Source organism: Nyctereutes procyonoides, unplaced genomic scaffold (assembly GCF_905146905.1).
Source record: "Nyctereutes procyonoides isolate TBG_1078 unplaced genomic scaffold, NYPRO_anot_genome, whole genome shotgun sequence".
Classification (NCBI taxonomy): Eukaryota; Metazoa; Chordata; class Mammalia; order Carnivora; family Canidae; genus Nyctereutes; species Nyctereutes procyonoides.
In genome coordinates this window covers 28,332,609-28,351,825 of record NW_026575020.1, presented here as the reverse complement: position 1 = coordinate 28,351,825, position 19,217 = coordinate 28,332,609, and the positions used below count along the sequence as shown (strand labels likewise).

General features: G+C 41.3%; 2 protein-coding genes across 4 annotated transcripts in view; one reads left to right on the top strand and one right to left on the bottom strand.

Annotated features, from left to right (window-relative positions):
- The first annotated feature begins 6 nt into the window (after positions 1 to 6).
- SMG6 (SMG6 nonsense mediated mRNA decay factor) overlaps positions 7 to 19,217 on the top strand; it is a 238,147-nt gene continuing 218,936 nt past the window's right edge. The window contains exons 1-6 of one of the 3 annotated variants that reach the window (XM_055325373.1): positions 7 to 199; positions 2,927 to 4,664; positions 5,193 to 5,385; positions 5,896 to 6,006; positions 9,091 to 9,197; positions 9,451 to 9,529. In XM_055325373.1, coding sequence (XP_055181348.1) covers positions 112 to 199; positions 2,927 to 4,664; positions 5,193 to 5,385; positions 5,896 to 6,006; positions 9,091 to 9,197; positions 9,451 to 9,529 — 2,316 coding nt within the window. In that variant the 5' untranslated portion in view covers positions 7 to 111. Of the gene's footprint in view, positions 200 to 352; positions 465 to 2,926; positions 4,665 to 5,192; positions 5,386 to 5,895; positions 6,007 to 9,090; positions 9,198 to 9,450; positions 9,530 to 19,217 lie in introns of those variants that run through there. The other 2 variants (XM_055325355.1, XM_055325365.1) reach the window with 2 other exon arrangements.
- LOC129509671 (U6 snRNA-associated Sm-like protein LSm5) lies at positions 11,138 to 11,545 on the bottom strand. Its single transcript, XM_055325496.1, has one exon. It carries the CDS (start codon positions 11,543 to 11,545, stop codon positions 11,267 to 11,269), a length of 279 nt encoding a protein of 92 aa, XP_055181471.1. The 3' UTR covers positions 11,138 to 11,266.

Genomic DNA, 19,217 nt, shown 5'->3' with positions numbered 1-19,217 from the left:
GCGGGGACACGGGTGGGAGGTGGGCAGGCGCGCGCGCCGCCCGTCGGTCGTGGTTTCCTGGCTGCGCGGGGCGGTGGCGGAGTGGCTGCAGCTGTAGCAGCAGCCGCGAAGATGGCGGAGGGGTTGGAGCGTGTCCGGATCTCCGCTTCGGAGCTGCGAGGGATCCTGGCCGCTCTGGCTCCGCAGGCCGGGAGCAGAGGTGAGTCGCACCGCCCAGCTCCTGGGCTGGGCCTGCCCGCCCCGCCTCCCTTTCCCTCCTCTGCCTCCTCCCTGCTTAGTCCGCGGAGCTCCGAAGCCCCCGCCCCTTCCCCCAGCAGTGGGGGCGGGGGCCGAGGGCCGAGGGCGGTCCTCTGGCCGCCCCTCCAACCTGAGGGCCAGTGTTGGAATCGGATTCGGCCCGCCCCGGCCCCCTCCCGGAGAGCCCTACCCGAATTCCTGCCTCCGCCCCCTTTCTCACCGCGAAGGTGACTGTTCTATTGCCCCAGCCTTTTCAGGCCAGTTTGTGGATTCCTAGTCCTCGGGACGGGGCGAGGAGTGGGCGCTGGGGTCTGGGAGGGGCCCCAAGGTGTGTCGTTCCCAGAGGAATCATCCGCATGCCGGTCCTGTCATCCCTTTAGAGTTAGAAGGAACTGAGAAAAATCGAAGAGAAAGATTGAACAGCTTGGGACTTCCTTGCTGAACTTTTTCCCTCAAGGCAGGGTTCTGAAGGCTGCGCCACCGGAGAGATCCAGGACCTCCGGTAGAGAGCTGACTCTACTCTGGTTTGCCCTTGGCGTGTGTAGGAGCAGTTTTTATCAGAGAGAATGGTTATCTTGCAAATTAAAGTCTCCATCCACACCCGGAAAGCTCCAAGGAAGATTCTAGTATCTCATCTCTCCTTTGTTAGGTGTAGTTGTGTAGAATGCTAGTTGTGCTTGTGCAGGCCTGTGGCCAAAGTCTGTGAAAAAAAAATTTTTTTTTTTTGTCATCTGAATGGGATTATTCAGGCTGTTTTTTCCCTCTTCTCTGAAAAGTAGTAGTAGCTTTTCTCATCCCAACTTTCACCTAGAGTTAGTTATTCTGGAGGTAAGCTGCTTTACCTTTATTCGTGCTTGGTGAGGTAGTCTTTTAAGCTTTTGAAAATACTGAAGCACTATCTTACACTTCAGGGGCTTTTTTTTTTTTTTTTTTTTTTGCTTTTGCTTCTTTCTGTTTTGTTAGGCCTATGAGTTTAAGTGTTGAAGAATATTGCTTATTCCTGTTATGAGCTTGTTTGAATTGGTGTTTATAGAATAAACACTAGGATTCTTTTTTTAATTTTATTTTTTTATTCATGAGAGACACAGAGAGAGAGTGGCAGAGACACAGGCAGAGGGAGAAGCAGGCTCCATGCAGGGAGCCCGATGCAGGACTCGATCCAGGGTCTCCAGGATCATGCTCTGGGCTGAAGATGGTGCTAAACCGCTGAGCCACCCGGGCTGCCCCAACACTAGGATTTTATAAAGCATTCTGTTTTGAGTACTTTCTTTTTAAAAAGATTTATTTAGTCATGAAAGACAGAGAAAGAGAGGCACAGGCAGAGGGAGAAGCAGGCTCCACGCAGGGAGCCCAACGTGGGACTCAGTCCCTGGTCTCCAGGATCACACCCTGGTTTAGGTGGCGCTAAACTGTTGAGCCACCAGGGCTGCCCTGTTTTGAGTACTTTCTAATCTCACTAATTCCTGTTAGTTTTCCCCTTGGCAAATTTAGTGTCTATTTGTAGTAGTCTCTACCCTTAACAGATGAAGGTAACATACAAAAAGTAGGTACTTGCTTATCTGCCCTTGGGTAAGTTTATGGAGCCTGGAGAGTAGTTTCGAAAGACCCTTATTCTTAAGAGCTGCAGTCCTTGGTATTTTGAGAGCATGTCACAATACCTCCATCATCCTCCAGAGAAAGATCCTTTTGGAACTTTTTCTTTCTCATATTCCACATCATAGTAGCAGTTAGTCCCAGTATTCTTTTTTTTTTTTAATTTTTATTTATTTTTATGATAGTCACAGAGAGAGAGAGAGAGGCAGAGACACAGGCAGAGGGAGAAGCAGGCTCCATGCACCGGGCGCCTGATATGGGATTCGATCCCGGGTCTCCAGGATCGCGCCCTGGGCCAAAGGCAGGCGCCAAACCGCTGCGCCACTCAGGGATCCCATAGTCCCGGTATTCTAATGATAATAGTCTGAGCAGTATTTCCTTGGAATGACTGCTGGTTGCTGTTAGAGAGTTGGTGAGCATGAGTGGAGTTGAAAAATGTGAAAGGAACTGCTTCCTGTTTGCTTCAACAAGAGGTATGTGTTTGGGCAGTTGATATCCTAAAACAGGAGGATTGTCCTGGCCAAGTTCAGGGACTGGAATTGCAAACTTTTTCCCCAAAGGTGTCCAGAACTGTGGGTTATTGTGCATCTCTCTCTTTTTCTCCCTTACCTCCAACTACTACTGTGTTAAAAAGGGCTTAACCACCCTGGAAAAATATTAGAAGCACTAGAAGAAAAGACTAAAATGGATCTAAGGGTTCCATGAGGAATATGCGTAGTCTGATGCTCGAATGATTAGGGATCGTTTATTCTGGCAATGATAAGGTAGTTTGGGGTCTTGGACATCTGGATAGGACTTGGGTAACGCAAGAGAGCGTGTTGTTGTTGTTGTTTTCCGGTTTCCCTAACCCAAGTGTAGATAGCTCTAACATATTGAAGTTTCTTAGCTTTGCCAGTTGCTAAACACATACTGTAAACCTAGTAGAATTTCTGCTTCTTCAGAAATTTCCTTCCTTGTCCATCAATATTAGCATTTCCACGTGTTATTTTTGCTGGGCTTTTCTCTTACTTAACCAAAATGACAGGTGGTTGTTTTTTTCCTTTCCTCCCTCCCCTCCCTTTTATTTTCTCCTACCTGTTCCTCCTCAACATAATAGAAAACATGAAGGAGCCCAGGCAACGCAAAGATAACCGGCGCCCAGATCTCGAAATCTATAAGCCTGGTCTTTCTCGACTGAGGAACAAACCTAAAATCAAGGAACCTTCTGGGAGTGACGAATTTAAGGATGAAATTGTTAATCACAGAGATTCCTCTGCTGTTGGAAATGATACACAGCTCATTAAAGACATATGCAAGGAATTAGATAACCAACATCAAAATGGTCCTGTAGACCCAGAAAATATTGGGGCTCAGGAGTCCTTTCCTAGGACTTCTGGACAAGAGGATCGAAGTCTAAGAATTATCAAGAGAACAAAGAAACCTGATATGCAGATCTATCAGCCTGGAAGGCGTTTGCAGACTCTTACCAAAGAATCGACTAGCAGGGTGGGTGAGGAAGAAATCCTCAACCAGGTGGAACAACTGAGAGTAGAAGAAGATGACTATAGGGGAAATGTGAAAGAGGAGGTCATGAATAAACTAGACAAAAATGAGGCAGAAAAGAGCCTAAATGGTGACAGAGTAAGGGCTGCAAAAGGAGAAAAAGGAAAGAGGATTGAGAAGGGGGAGGGGATAAGGAAAGGAAATGATGACCTGGCACAGGGGAAGCCGGGTTCTGCAAAGCGCTACTCCCGCTCAGACAAGCGGAGGAACCGCTACCGCACCTGTAGCACTAGCTCAGCTGGCAGCAACAACAGTGCTGAGGGGGCTGGCCTGACTGATAACGGATGTCGTCGCCGCCGACAGGACAGGACCAAGGAGAGGCCACGACTGAAGAAGCAAGTATCTATGTCCTCAACTGACTCTTTAGATGAGGACAGAATTGATGAGCCTGATGAGCCCAGGAGGAGCTCGGAAAGGAAAAAACATTTAGAAAGAAGCTGGTCTGGCCGTGGGGAGGGAGAGCAGAAAAGCAACGGAAAAGAAAATCGAGGCACCCTTCGTGTCACTTTTGATGCAGAAACCATGAACAAAGATTCCCCCATGGTGATATCATCCAGGGAGGATGTGGATAGGATAAAGTCTGACAAAAGCTTGAGCAGTGGGGGCAAAGGCTCTGAGAAACAGGACTCCAGAAACCTGAAACAAGAACTTCGAGGTCGTGGACGTGGCATTCTGATATTGCCTGCCCATACCACCCTATCTGTCAATTCAACTGGTTCTCCGGAATCTGCACCTTTGGGACCTCGGCTTTTGTTTGGATCTGGTAGTAAGGGATCTCGGAGTTGGGGCCGAGGAGGCACCACTCGGAGATTATGGGACCCAAACAATCCTGATCAGAAACCTGCTCTTAAGAGCCAGATGCCCCAGCTGCATTTTTTAGACACTGATGATGAAGCTAGCCCTACTTGGGGTGACTCCCGCCAGGCCCAAGCATCCTACTATAAGTTTCAAAACTCTGACAACCCCTATTATTACCCCCGGACACCAGGCCCTGCCTCTCAGTATCCCTATACAAGCTATAGTGCTCTGCAGTACCCCGTGGGCCCCACGAATGGTGTGTACCCTGGGCCTTACTACCCAGGCTACCCAACTGCATCAGGACAGTATATTTGTAGCCCTCTCCCTGCCAACACTATGAGTCCTGAAGAGATGGAACAGCACATGAGGAACATGCAGCAGCAGGAGCTACATAGGCTTCTCCGGGTGGCTGACAACCAGGAACTGCAGCTCAGCAACCTTCTCTCCAGGGACCGCATCAGTCCTGAGGGCCTGGATAAGATGGCTCAGCTCAGGTATGGTGTGTTCCATCCTGGCTAGAGGGAAATGGGGATAAGCTGGAGGTGTATAGGCTCTAGTGACTGAGGAATGTAGAAACTTTTTTGGCCAGTCACTGGGTGTTAAATCCCTTTCACATTGATTTTTAAAGGAAGGGACAAGTTGGAAAAGTAACAAAATTTTGTTTCTAGTCTTAGAAATGATGCTTCCCACTTTTTCTTTAAGAAAAAAAATCTTTAGGAGTACATGGAATCTGGAAATGGAAAGACTTTCCAGAATGCCAAGAAGTGAACAACATATAGCTTGTGGCAAAGATCTTTCAGCTGTTAAATTTAGGTGGAGGCATATGGGGAAAAACTACTAGACATAACTGTCTGTAGAATGACATTCTGCTGTGTAGAATGAAAAGTCAAATGAGTACTATACCTGGTGGCATTTTGGATTTCCTGCCAAGGAAGGTGTTTAATTTGCAAGAAGCTCGGATCTTGGATCTAGCCTTTCTTGTGATACATGTGGAGCTAGAAGTTGCATGTATTTTATTCCAGAGCTGAACTGCTGCAGCTATATGAGCGCTGTATCCTATTAGATATTGAGTTCTCTGATAATCAGAATGTGGATCAGATCCTGTGGAAGAATGCTTTCTATCAGGTGATTGAGAAGTTCAGGCAGCTTCTCAAGGATCCGAATGTTGAGAACCCAGAGCAGATTCGGAACAGACTTTTGGAGCTCTTGGATGAGGTAAACCATCATCTTTTTGTTCTCAGGATAAAGGCTTTAGCATTCTGTATCTGTAGTTGTGATGGGTTTTTATCACCTGAAATACGATGATTTATAGCAGAACATTGGCAAAAACTTTATGTTCTTTTCTTGGGTTTAGGCCTACCCTACCTTGTTGCTTTCCTTGGGACCATAACTTATTGGCAATTGGAGTTAGTTCTGAGCTTGGAAATTTTCTGAATGTCTTATTTGGTGGTGGGGGGTTGGTGGCTGTAGGGAGAGAAAGTGTGTCTGTGGTGTGTATGTGTGTTCATATTTTTAAAACGATTGAAAATCATTTGGGCTTTCAAAAAGGGGCTTATGCTATGAATATGTGTTTAGTTGGTGACCACTAAATACTGTGTATACTCTCTTTACATGGGATGAATAAACATTAGCAGAACTGTGAACAGGTTATTTGTCCTAGTTTCTGGTAGGTAGATTGGATCACAACAGCCTGATTCAGCTGTTTCTTATTTTTTGTCTTTATAGGGTAGTGACTTCTTTGATAGTTTGCTTCAGAAGCTGCAGGTTACTTACAAGTTCAAACTGGAGGACTACATGGATGGTCTTGCCATTCGCAGCAAGCCATTACGCAAGACAGTAAGCCAGCTTCTTTATCTTAAATTTAATCATCCGTTTAGTAAGCATTTGTCTAGTGTTTTGTGCTAGGCACTGTGCTGGATGTTGAGGTACAGAATGAAAGATACAGTCCAGGGCAGCCCGGTGGTGCAGCGGTTTAGCGCCGCCTGCAGCCCGGGGTGCGATCCTGGGACCCTGGATCAAGTCCCACGTCAGGCTCCCTGCGTGGAGTCTGCTTCTCCCTCTGCCTGTGCCTCTGCCCCCCTCTCTCTCTGTGTCTCTATGAATAAATAAATAAAATCTTTAAAAAAAAAAAAAAGAAAGATACAGTCCAGTGGAGGAACAGACCAAGTAAACCAGCAATAATCATGTAGTAAGTACTATGGTAATATTACATATACAGTGTGGAAGGGGCATAGAGTGAAGTAGCTCTGATTCAGACTGGTGGTGTCAAGGCGGACTTCTGAGAGACTATCAAGTCTTGAAACACGACTAGGAGTTGAAGGGGCAGTATAGGGCACAGCAGGAGAGAATCAGGCCTTGTTGGAAAGTGTAAGAAGTTCAGTATTCTGGTTTTTGTAATGTGGCATTGGGCTGTTACAGGAGGTAAAACTGAAGTAGAAAGGGATAGATCAGAAACTTTTGGTATCCATACTGTGTCTCTCATGAATAAATAAATATAATCTTTAGAGATAAATAAATAAAAGAGAACATAGTGTCAAGAGAAGTTTGTTTGTTTAAGATTTTATTTATTTATTAATGAGAGAGAGAGAGAGAGAGAGGGAGGCAGAGACACAGGCAGAAGGAGAGGCAGGCTCCATGCAGGGAGCCTGATGTAGGACTCGATCCTGGGACTCAGGCAGGTGCTAAACTGCTGAGCCACCCAGGGATCCCCTGAGAAGTTTGTTTTTAAGCTGGTAGAGACTTCTATATTGAGAGGAAAGGGTCAGGGGAAAGGAAGAGGTTAAAGACTCATTAGAAAAATGCACATGATTTATGGAGCAGAGACTTCCTCTTGTCTTTCTACTCCTGATGATTGCTGTACACAAACTCTGTTACTAATCAACAACTATTTATTGAGACTCTCCTACATGCCACATGTCTGTCTGTCTTTTTTTTTTTTGTTTTAAGATTTTATTTATGAGAGATACATACAGAGAGAGGCAGAGACATAGGAAGAGAGAATAGCAGGCTCCATGCAGGGAGCCCGATCCGGGACTTGATCCTGGGACTCCAGGATCATGCCCTGGGCTGAAGGCAGACGCTCAACCACTGGGCCACCCAGGCTTCCCGCCATGTGTCTTTCTAGGCACATATAATTCATTGTGGAACAAGAAAGCCATGATCCCAACTTATGGAGTTTAGAGTTTGATTAGGGGTGAGTATAGATGGTGTATTAGTAATTGCAGATACAGTGATTTCTGGAAAGGATATTGTGGTGGTGGTATAATATAAAGGAATTTAGAGGATCATGGAAGACTGAGGAAGTCACAGTTAAGCTGGGGCTGAAGACCTGAGATGTTATAGCCAGGTGGAGGTGTATGTGAAGATGCTACAACATTCTGTGGAGAGGAAATAGTGTATGTGCAGGTCCTGAAGCAAGAAAGAGGCATGGTGTGTTGGGGGGACTGAGAAAAGTCTAGTCTGACTGAGGGACAGAGTGTGGGGGAGAATGGTGCTGAAGAGGTGAACAGAAGCTAGATCATCTGGGACTTTATCCAGAGGATAGCAGGCTGCCTTTGGTGAAATTTGTTTTTTTTTCTTCCCTGCATTGAGATAGCAGAATGCTGTGGTATGGAAACATAATCTGTTTTCTTTGTACTTCATTAGTTAAATACAAAGGGCTCTTGGTGTTCATAGAAAGTGTGGAATGGTCAGGACTCTGAAGATATATGGCATGTAGTGGTATATAACTTTGCTGAGGCACACATTTATTATGTATTAAGAGGTTGATGTACAGTAGCTAGTTATTTAGCTAGTGGATGAGCCTTCCTAAGGGCAACATCTACTTTTCCTTGAAGGCTTTGTTCTTTATTCAGTGATGTGTTAATTTCTTATGTGTGAAGTGGAGTGGAATTATATGTTATGAAGTGATGTTCCTTAGGTTTTTTGGTTGGACATGTGTCTTGTGATTGTTAAGGGTGTACTCTGTTGTGTTCTCATTGAGGGACAGATGCAAATCCCATTAGTGAGAAAACACATATAGAGAGGGAGTGAGAACTACCCAGTCCAGGGCACTGTTGTAGGTGTTTTTTTTGTTTGTTTGTTTGTTTTGTTGTTTTTTAAAGATAGATAGATAGATATAGATAGATTTATTTATTTATTTATTTATTTATTTATTATTTATTTATTACTTACTTACTTATTAATGATAGAGAGATGGGTGGGGGGCAGAGACACAGGAGGAGGGAGAAGCAGGCTCCATGCCAGGAGCCCGACGCAGGCCGGGACTCCAGGATCACGCCCTGGGCCAAAGGCAGGCGCTAAACCGCTGAGCCACCCAGGGATCCCCTCTTGTAGGTGTTTGGTAAAGGGTAGCTATGCTATTGTTTTAGGGATTTGTTATTGTTTTGCAAAGTGAATGTAATGCAGTAACAGTGCAGTGATATTAAGAATTTGAGGAGAGAGAGACTATAGTGATGACAGGAACATAACAGAATAAACAGTTGTCATAGTATTTGTATATCACTTTATACTTTGTGAAGTATTTAACACTTATTCTCTCCACTTACCCTATGGAATATGTATTTTTGTATTCAGATAAAGAAATTTGAGTCCCCAAAACAATCCCAAAGACCTATGGAAGATCACACAACTCTTTCGTATAGTTAGGTTTCCTGACTGTTGGTTTCAGAATGTTTTCTTCTGTTTACCTGGGACATGAAATAAGAATGACCTCTTCTCTTTTCTGTCATTTCTTCTCATGAAATTTTGCATCACATGTTTTTTGCTAGCCTAGTTTAGACTAAAAACTTTTTACTTTGTTGAGGACTACTAGTGCCTGATTTATTAATGCTGTTTGGTCACTTTGATCCTATCTTTGTCCTTTGGGGTTGAAGTTAGAGCTTCTTGGGTATACTGCTAACTGATCATTTTTTCCTGAAGGTAAAATACGCTTTGATCAGTGCCCAGCGATGTATGATTTGCCAAGGAGATATCGCTAGGTATCGGGAACAAGCCAATGACACAGCAAACTACGGGAAAGCACGCAGGTACTTTTGCCTCTTGTTCATTGCTTGTCTTTCCTTGTGGCATTAAGCTAAGCCGTGTTAGGACAATGGGCCACCCAAGCTGCCTCCCATATGGAAGGCCTACAGCTGTCCCTGTGGGTCTTTGTAATCAGGCTTTACCACTCCAACTACATCTAACACTTCAGCTTATGTCTTAAGCAGTTAGGGCTATCAGGTGATGAATTGGGAAAGTGTTGATATGAAGCTAGCATTTTTTACTGTTTTTCTATTCCAGTTGGTATCTAAAGGCACAGCATATTGCTCCCAAGAATGGGCGTCCCTATAACCAGTTGGCTCTGCTGGCAGTGTACACGGTAAGCAATCCTATGGATGGGGAGTGTTTTGCAGGCAGTATCTTAGAAAGAATGGATTTTGATTGCATCTCTGCTCCTGGGGCTAAAGTTCATCTGAACACTAAACCTAAAAAATATCCTTTCCTGTCTTCCATCCTCACATTCCTCTTGCTACTTTCAGAGGTTAGTTGTCAGTGATTCCTTATTCTAATTGAAACTGTACTTCATCCCCTTTCATTGCACTTAAGTTCCTCAGGGTATGTTCATGCTCTAGCCAAACACCACACTGTTTTTGACCAAGGCTTCTGCACTGAATCTTGTCTTGCTTTCCTTCCCTGTCCTGTTGAATGAAGTTACTCATTTCCAGGGAACTTTTCTTTAAAGCCCTAAGTAGTGAGATCCTTCCTTCCTTTCCCCAGATTATCCCCTATTCCTATTAAGTTTTAGCAGAAGCATTTAGTGCTAAATTGTATCTTCCTAGGTCTTACCAGACTCCTTTAAATATGCCTCTATCAGAGAGCCTTGGGAGCTAATAACAGCCCCTAATAAGGAAATTGAATTGAAAGGGGGGAAGGTCAACGGGAGGTATCAAAGATTTAAATATAGGGATGCCTGGGTGGCTCAGTGGTTGAGTGCCTGCCTTTGGCCCAGGGTATGATCCTGGAGTCCTGGGATCGAGTCTTGCATCGGGCTCCCTGCATGGAGCCTGCTTCTCCCTCTGCCTATGTTTCTCCCTCTCCCTCTCTGTGTCTGTCATGAATAAATAAATAAAGTCTTAAAAAAAAATTAAATATAAAGCAGCTAACATACTCATTTAGCTGGTAGAGTTTTCATAATGCTGTAAATTTCATTGCCCAAGTAAACAATATTTGAATTAAAATTTTTATTCCCCTTTGTTCAATAAAAGGTTCAAAGAAATTCCTAACACTTCATGATGGATTGAAATTGTTGATTAAGTAATGTGGTTGATAGAGACACTTCCATCTATATCTATTGAATGTCTTCATTCACTTTTTATTCTCTTTAGTACATTAACAGTATTGTGCAGCCATCAGCTCTAATTCAAGACATTTTCATTACCCCAAAAGGAAACTCCATACCCATTACTCTCCATTTCTTCTACTTCCCAGCCTCTGGCAACTGTTAGTCTGCTTTTTTCTCAGGATATACCTGTTGATTGTTTCATATAAATGGAATCATCCAGTATGTGACCTTTTACATCTGACTTCTTTCATTTAGCATAGAGATTTTGAGGTTTGTTTATGTTGTAGAATGTCTCAGTACTTCATTTTTATGGCCAAATAATATTCCATTGTATGGATATACCATATTTTATTCATCAGTAGTTGGACATTTTCGTTGTTTTCACCTTTTTTGCTGTTGTGAATAGTGCTTTTGTGAGATACAGGTATTTGAATATCTGTCTTCAGTTCTTCTGAGTCTATACCTATGAGTGGAATTTCTGGGTTGTATGGTAATTCCGTGTTTAGCTTTTTTTTTTTTAAGGTTTGTTTATTTTATTTTTTTATTTATTTTTTGACAGTTAACCAAAAACATTTTTATTTTGTCTTCAGAGAACAACTGTTCTTCTTTTTCCAAAATAATAATGATTAACTACAAAAATGGGCATTTACAATGCATCTTCAAAACATTTCCCCTTAATGGGAAACTTAGCTTTACAGAATCCAAACATTAAAAGGCTTAAAAAAAAATCGATTTTGTTGTCATTATAGGACAAAAGAGAGTAAGGAAATCCATTTATACTTCAGGACCTTCTCCTCCAGGAACTAGCATTGTTATATTATTTCCATTTAGCAAAATTTGATCTAATTTAGTGATCCTTCTTCCTTCTGGTGTGATTTCAAACTCAGTGACATCCTCCAGTACCATATTGACAAAGTCATCAAATCCCAAAAGTGTGCCAACAATTTCTTTATCACTCTTCATTACAATGTGAATTCTTGATCCTATACATTTGTCCACGAGCTCTAGAGGCAGCAGCAGCTGCGACGGGTTAGTGGTAGCGTTGGCTGCCATGGCTACACCTATTTTTTTTTTTTTAAGAGAGAGAGAGTGTGTGAAATTGTGAGTGAGGGGAGCAGCAGAGAGAGAGGGAGAGAAGCAGACTCCCTGCTGAGCATGGAGCATGATGCAGGGCTCAGTCTCATGACCCTGAGATCATGACCTGAGCCAAAATCAAGAGTCAGATGCCTAACTGACAGAGCTACCTAGGCACCCCCTCTGTTTAACTTTTTCATAGAGGCTGCGCCGTTTTACATTCCCACCAGTAATGTACAAGGGTTCTAATTTCTCCACGTTTTCACCAAAATTTTCTTTTTTTTTTTTCCACCAACATTTTCATTTCTTTGATTATGACCAACCTAGTGAGTGTAAAGTGATATCTCATGGTGGGTTTTCTCCCCCCACTTGGAAACATTTTTTTTCTTTAATGTTTCTCTTTCCTTTTTTTCTTTTTTTTGTGTGTCAGTTTTAGGATTGCAGAAAAGTTATTACTATTATTGTTTTTTTTAAAGATTTTATTTATTTAGTCATGAGAGACACAGAGAGAGAGAGGCAGAGACTCAGCAGAGGGAGAAGCAGGCTCCATGCAGGGAGCCTGATGTGGGACTCGATCCCAGGACTCCAGGATCACGCCCTGGGCCGAAGGCAGGTGCTAAACTGCTGAGCCACACCAAGGGATCCCCAGGTTTGCAGAAAAATTAAGCAGAAAGTACAAAGAGTTCCCGTGTACTCCTCAACTCCCCTCTCAGTTTTTCCTGTCATTAACATCTTGCATTAATGTAATACTTTCGTTTTAATTGATGAGCCAGTATTGATATGTTATCACTAGCTAAAGTTGCTAGTTTACATTAGGGTTCACTTTTATTGATTTGTTCATTCTGTGGATTTGAACAGTTATAATGACATGTATCCATCATTACAGTATCATGCAAGGTAGTTTCACTGTCCTAAAAATTCCCCATGCTCTATCCTTCACCTATTCATCCCTCCTCACTCCTCTCAACCTCTAGCATTCTTAATTTTTACTGTCTTGGTAGTTTTGCCTTTTCCTGAATGTCATATAGTTGGAACTATACAGTATGCAGCCTTTTCAGATTAGCTTGTTTCACTTAGTAATTGCATTTAGGGTTATTTTTGTGATTTGATAGCTCTTTTTATTGTTGAGTAATATTCCATTGCGTGGATGTACCATAATTTCTCTGTTCCTCTAAATAAAAATGCTGTAAATGTTTGTGTGTGGTCTTTGTGTGGACATAAGTTTTCATCTGATTTGGATAAATACTAAGTGTGATTGCTGGATTGTATGATAAGAGTGTATGTAGTTTTGGAAGAAACTGCCAAACTGTCTTCCAAAGTGGCTGTGCCATTTTGCATTCCCACAGGCAGTGGATGAGAGTTCCTGTTGCCTGTATCCTCATCAGCATTTAGTGTCCTCAGTGTTTTGGATTTTGGTCATTCTATAATGATGTAGTGTTATCTCATTTTAACTCATTTTTAACATATGATATGGAACATCTTTTCATGTGCTTATTTGCCATCTTTGTATCTTCTTTGGTGAGGTGTCTGTTTTGATCGTTTGCCTATCTTTAAATTGTTTTGTTTGGTTATTTATTTATATATTTTTAAAGATTTTATTTATTTATTCATTAGAGACAGAGAGGCAGAGACATAGGCTGAGGGAGAAGCCTCCCTGTGGGGAGCCTGATGAAGGACTGGATCCCAGAACCCAGGGATCACGGCCTGAGCCAAAGGCACATGCTCAACCACTGAACCTCCCAGGCATGCCTGTTTTTGTTTTTGTTTTTAAGATTTTATTTATTTATTTGACATAGAAAGAGCACAAGCAGGGGAAGTAGCAGGCAGAGGGAGAGGGAGAAGCAGGCTCCTTGCTGAACAAGGAGCCTGATGTGGGCCTCCATCCCAGGACCCTGGGATCATGGCCTGAGCTGAAGGCAGATGCTTAACTGGCTGAGGCACCCAGGTGCCCCAGGTTGTTGTTTTTTTTTTTAATTGAGTTTTAAGAGTGTATTTTTAATACCAGTCCTTTATTAGATACATGTTTTGTGAATATTTTTCTGTATCTTTTCATTTTCTTAGCACAGAACAAAAGTTTAATTTTTTTTTAAAGATTTTATTTATTTATTCATGAAGGACAGAGAGAGAGAGAAAGAGAGAGAGAGAGAGGCAGAGACACAGGCAGAGGGAGGGAGAAGCCGGCTCCATGCAGGAAGCCCGATGTGGCACTCGATCCCTGGTCTCCAGGATCATGCCCTGGGCTGAAGGTGGCGCTAAACCACTGAGTCAAACAGACTGCCCAAAAGTTTTTAATTTTAATGAAATCCAGCTTTCCAGTGCTTTCTTTTATGGATTTTGCTTTTGGTGTGATATCTAAGAACTCCCCACCAAGCCCACAGTTACCTAGATTTCCTCTGTGTTATCTTCTAGGAGTTGTATAGTTTTACATTTTATGTTTAGGTCTATGATCCATTTTGAGTTACATATTATGAAAGGTGTAAGGTCTGTGCATAGATTTATTGTTTTGCATGTGAGTATCCAGTTCTTTCAGCACCGCTTGTTGAAAAGATCATCTTTTCTCCATTGAATTGCCTTTCCTCCTTTGCCAAAGATCAGCTCGCTGTATTTGTGTGGTTCTGGGCTTTCCATTGATCTATTTGTCTGTTCTTTGGCCAGTACCACATTATCTTGGTTGCAGTAGCTTTATAATAAGTCCTGAAGTTGGGTAATTTGGTCTTTTGACCATGTTTTTCTTTGTCAGTATTGTGTAGGCTCTTCTGGATCTTTTTTTTTTTTAATTTTTTTTTAATTTATTTATGATAGTCACAGAGAGAGAGAGAGAGAGAGAGAGAGAGAGGCAGAGACACAGGCAGAGGGAGAAGCAGACTCCATGCACCGGGAGCCCGACGTGGGATTTGATCCCGGGTCTCCAGGATCCCGCCCTGGGCCAAAGGCAGGCGCCAAACCGCTGCGCCACCCAGGGATCCCTCTTCTGGATCTTTTGCCTTTCCATATAAACTTTAGAATTTTTTTGTTGTTATCTACAAACCTGTTGATTTTATTTTATTTTATTTTTTTAAGATTTATTTATTTATTCATGAGAGACACAGATTGAGAGGAAAGGCAGAGACACAGGCAGAGGGAGAAGCAGGCTCCTCACAGGGAGCCCGATGCGGGACTCGATCCCGGATCTGGGGATCACGACCTGAGCCAAAGGCAGGTGCCCAACCGCTGAGCCACCCAGGTGTCCCAAATCTGTTGGTTTTATTTATTTATTTATTATTTATTTATTTTTAATTATTTTTAATTATTTTTTTTTAATTTTTAAAGATTTTATTTATTTATTCATGGCAGAGAGAGAGAGAGAGAGAGAGAGAGAGAGGGGCTCCATGCAGGGAACCCAACGTGGGACTCGATCCCGGGTCTCCAGGATCACACCCCAGGCTGAAGGTGACGCTAAACCGCTGAGCCACCGGGGCTGCCCCAAATCTGTTGATTTTAAAGTAGTATCTTATTGTAGTTTTGATTTGCATTTTCCTAAAAACTAATCATACTGAGCTACCTTTTGGGCTATTTGGAGAAATGTTTATTTAAATCCTTTGCCCATTTTTTTTCTTTTTTCTATTTTTTCATTTTTTTCTTAAATTGAAAAAAAATTAATTGTAAAATATACATAAAATGAAATTTATCATCTTACCCATTTTACATTTACATTGTTGTGCAACGGATCTCCAGAACTCTCTTCGTCTTGCAAAACTAAAACTTTAAACCCATTACTTAGGCAACTCTCCATTTTCCCCTCCCTCCCAACTACTGACAACTACCCTTTTAGGTTCTGTCTCTGAATTTGTCTACTTTAGGTACTCAGTATAAGTGGAATCATATAGTATTTGTCTTTTTGTGGCTTATTTCACTTAGCATTATATCTTTAAGGTCCATCCATGTTGCAGCTTGTGTCAGAATTTCTTCCTTAAGACTGAAGAGCACTTAGTTGTATATATATACCATATTTTGTCATTTTATCTGTTAGTGCACACTTCTACCTTTTGACCATTGTGAATAATACTGCCATGAATGTGAGTGTACAAAAATCTCCTTAAGGGATCCCTGGGTGGCGCAGCAGTTTGGCGCCTGCCTTTGGCCCAGGGCGCGATCCTGGAGACCCGGGATCGAATCCCACGTCGGGCTCCCGGTGCATGGAGCCTGCTTCTCCCTCTGCCTGTGTCTCTGCCTCTCTCTCTCTCTCTCTCTCTCTGTGACTATCATAAATGAATAATAAAAAAAAAATCTCCTTAAGACTCTGCTTTCAGAGATTGGATGGCTCAGTGGTTGGGCATCTGCCTTTGGCTCAGGTTGTGATTCCCAGGGTCCTGGGATTGAGTCCCACATCAGCTCCCCACAGGGAGCCTGCTTCTCCTTCTCCCTATGTCTTTGCTTCTCTCTGTGTGTCTTTCATGAATAAACAGTAACATTAAAAAAGAAAAAGAAAAAGACCCTGCTTTCAGTTCTTTTGATAATATACCCAGAGGTGGAATTGCAGGATCATATTGCTAGATTCTATTTTCAGTTTTTTGAGGAGCCACCCTACTGGCAACTGCATCATTTGTATTCCCAACAACAGCACACAAGGATTTCGGTATCTCCACATCCTTGTCCTTGCTCATTATTTTCTGTTTTCTTTTTTAAAGATTTAATTGATTGACTGATTGATTGGGGGGGGGGTGTTAAGCACAAGCCAAGGATTGAGGCAGAGTGAGAAGCAGACTCCCCTTGAAGGAGGGAGCCTGATGACGGGGGCTCGATCCAGGACCCCTGTGATCATGACCTGAGTGAAGGCAGACGCTTAATTGACTGAGCCACTTAAGCACCCCTTGTTTTGTTTTTTTATTTTATTTTATTTTAGTTATTTTATTTTATTTTATTTTATTTATTTTATTTTTTTATGTGTGTGTGTTTGTTTTTTTAAACAGTAGTCAACCTAGCTGGTCTGAAGTGGTATGGCATGGTGGTGTTGGCCTGCATTCCTTAATAAGTAGTGATACTTTCGTGTGCTTGTTGCCCATCTGAATATCATCTCTGGAGAAATGTGTATTCAGATCCTTTGCATATTTAAAATTGGGTCGTCTTTTATGTTGTTGAGATGTAAGAATTCTTTATTCCTACCCTTTTCAGATATGTGATTTGCAAATATTTTCTCCTGTGCATTGTCTTTTCACTTTCTTGTTGGTGTCTTTTGATGCACTAAAGCTTTAAATTTTGATAAAGTCCAATTTAACTGTGTTTTTTCTTTTGTTGCTTGTGTTTGGTGTCATAGCTATGAAACTATTGCCAAATTCGAGTTAAGAAGACTTGTGTCCCCCCCGCCCCCCCCAAAAAAAAGACTTGTCCCTGTGTTTTCTTCTAAGAGGCTTTTTTTTTTTTTTAATTTAAATTCGGTTTGCCAGTGTATAACACCCAATGCTCATCTCATCATGTTAAGAGTTTTTTTGTTTAAGATTTATTTATTAAAAAAAAAGATTTATTTATTTATTTTAGAGAGAGTGTGAATGAGTTTTGAGGGAAGGGCAGTGAGAAAGAATCTTCAAGCAACTCCTGGCTGAGCACAGAGCCTGATGCAGGGCTCTATCTCACAACCCATGAGATCATGACCTGAACTAAAGCCAAGAATTGGACATTTAACTGACTGAATCAACCAGGTGCCCCTCTTCCAAGAGTTTTTATTGTTATAGGTCTTACTTATATTTAGATCTTTGATCCATTTTTCATTAATTTTTGTATATGATGTGAAATAGGGGTCCAACTTCATTCTTTTGTGTTCTTTCCCCATTGACTAGTCTTGGGAATCCTTGTTGAAAATCAGTTGGTGTCTGGATTTATTTCTGAATTCTCAGTTCTCTTCCACAAATCCATATGTCTACCCTTATGCCAGTACCACATTGTTTTAATTACTGTAGATTTGTGGTAAATTTTGAAATCAGGATACATGAGTTTTCCACCTTTGTTCTTTTTCAAGATTATTTTGGCTGTTCGGGGTTTCTTGTAATTCCATATGGATTTTAGGATAAGCATTTTCATTTCTGCAAAAAGTCATTGGGATTTTCATAAGAATTACATTGACTGTGTAGTTGCCTTATGGAGTATTTACACAGGTGTTTTTAATTTATTTAGGTCTTCTTTAATTTCTTTCAAACATGTTTATAATTTTCAGTGTTTAAGTTTTACACTTCCTTGGTTAAACTTATTCCTAAGTATGTTATTCTTTTTGATGCTATTGTAAATGGAATTATTTTCTTAATTTCTTTTAAGGATTGTTTATTACTAATGTGTAGAAATATAACTGATTTTTGAGCATTGATCATAATGTCTTATAACTTCACTGAATTTCCTCAGTGGCTTTTTGCCATTCTGATTAAATCAGTGTATTTTTCTTTCATAGACCTCTGACCTAAATTAGTACTCCTTTCAAGCTCTTTTCCTCTGTCCCTCTTTTTCTGTCTCCCTTTTATCCTAGTTGTCTATTAACATCACTTTCTCAATTTTCTGTCTCCAGTCATTCAATGAATCTAAAAACTCGGTGAGAGCATGCCTGTGTACAGTACTTTGCTAGGTGCTATGAGTCATGAATATGTGATATGGTTTCTGCTCTGAAAAATACATTAAAAAGACAAGTGAGGTGTGTAGACAGTGATACAAATTAGACGTCATAAAATGTGATGCAATTGATTAGATGTACCATTATTTTCTGGACCACTAAGAAAGAGTATGTGATTCTTATAAGTGGGACATAATGGTAGATATTGATTGTAAGTTCTGTTTGATTTCAGAAATGTTAAGATTTGAAAAAAATCATTGTAGAATCAACAAAATACAGTCTAAAATCAAGTGAATAGTATAGCCCGAGATTAGTATAGATTGAAGGAATATTAAAAATAGCCCCCATTAGGGGTGCCTGTCTGGCTCAGTTCATTGAGCATGTTGATCTTGGGATTGTAAGTTTATGCCTCACATTGGGTGTAGTAGAGATTACTTAAAAAAATCTCAAAAATCAAGAAACAAACCAAAAAATAGCCCACATTTAACAGTATGTCAGATATTCTGTTAAACTGTATGTATTATATGAATTTTTATTCATTTTAGAAGCCATATGTTTATAAATATCTTCTAATAAATATCTACCTAGTAAGTGGCAGGACCAGGTTCAAACTTAGGCAGTTGACCTTAGAATGAGTAGCTTTAACCATGCTAGCTGAATAGAAGGTGTGAGATTTTTTCGTTGCCTTTTTTTTTTTTTTTAAGATGTAAGTTTTAAAGAATGAGTTACTGGGGAGAGAGAGAAGTTAGTATTCTAGATGCATTTTAAAACAGAAGAAAAGGGGGGAAATGTATATGAATTTGGAGAAAGGTTTTTGACATCTTTCCCCCTTTGCTTAGTGTTTCTCTTTTGCCTTTTGACTTTCTCCCTTTCTTTTACTTCTTTTCCTTGTTAGTCAGTTGTAAAACAGACTTGAAATATTTATTTGCTTAATTCATTGGATAGTAATTCATATTTCCCTTTCTCAGCAGAGTCAGTATGAAATAGTGAAAACCTAAACTCAGGAACCAGACAGACCTAGGTTTATATACTGGTATATCCAGGATTTGGCTTGGAGACCTTGTAGGACATGTTATGTTG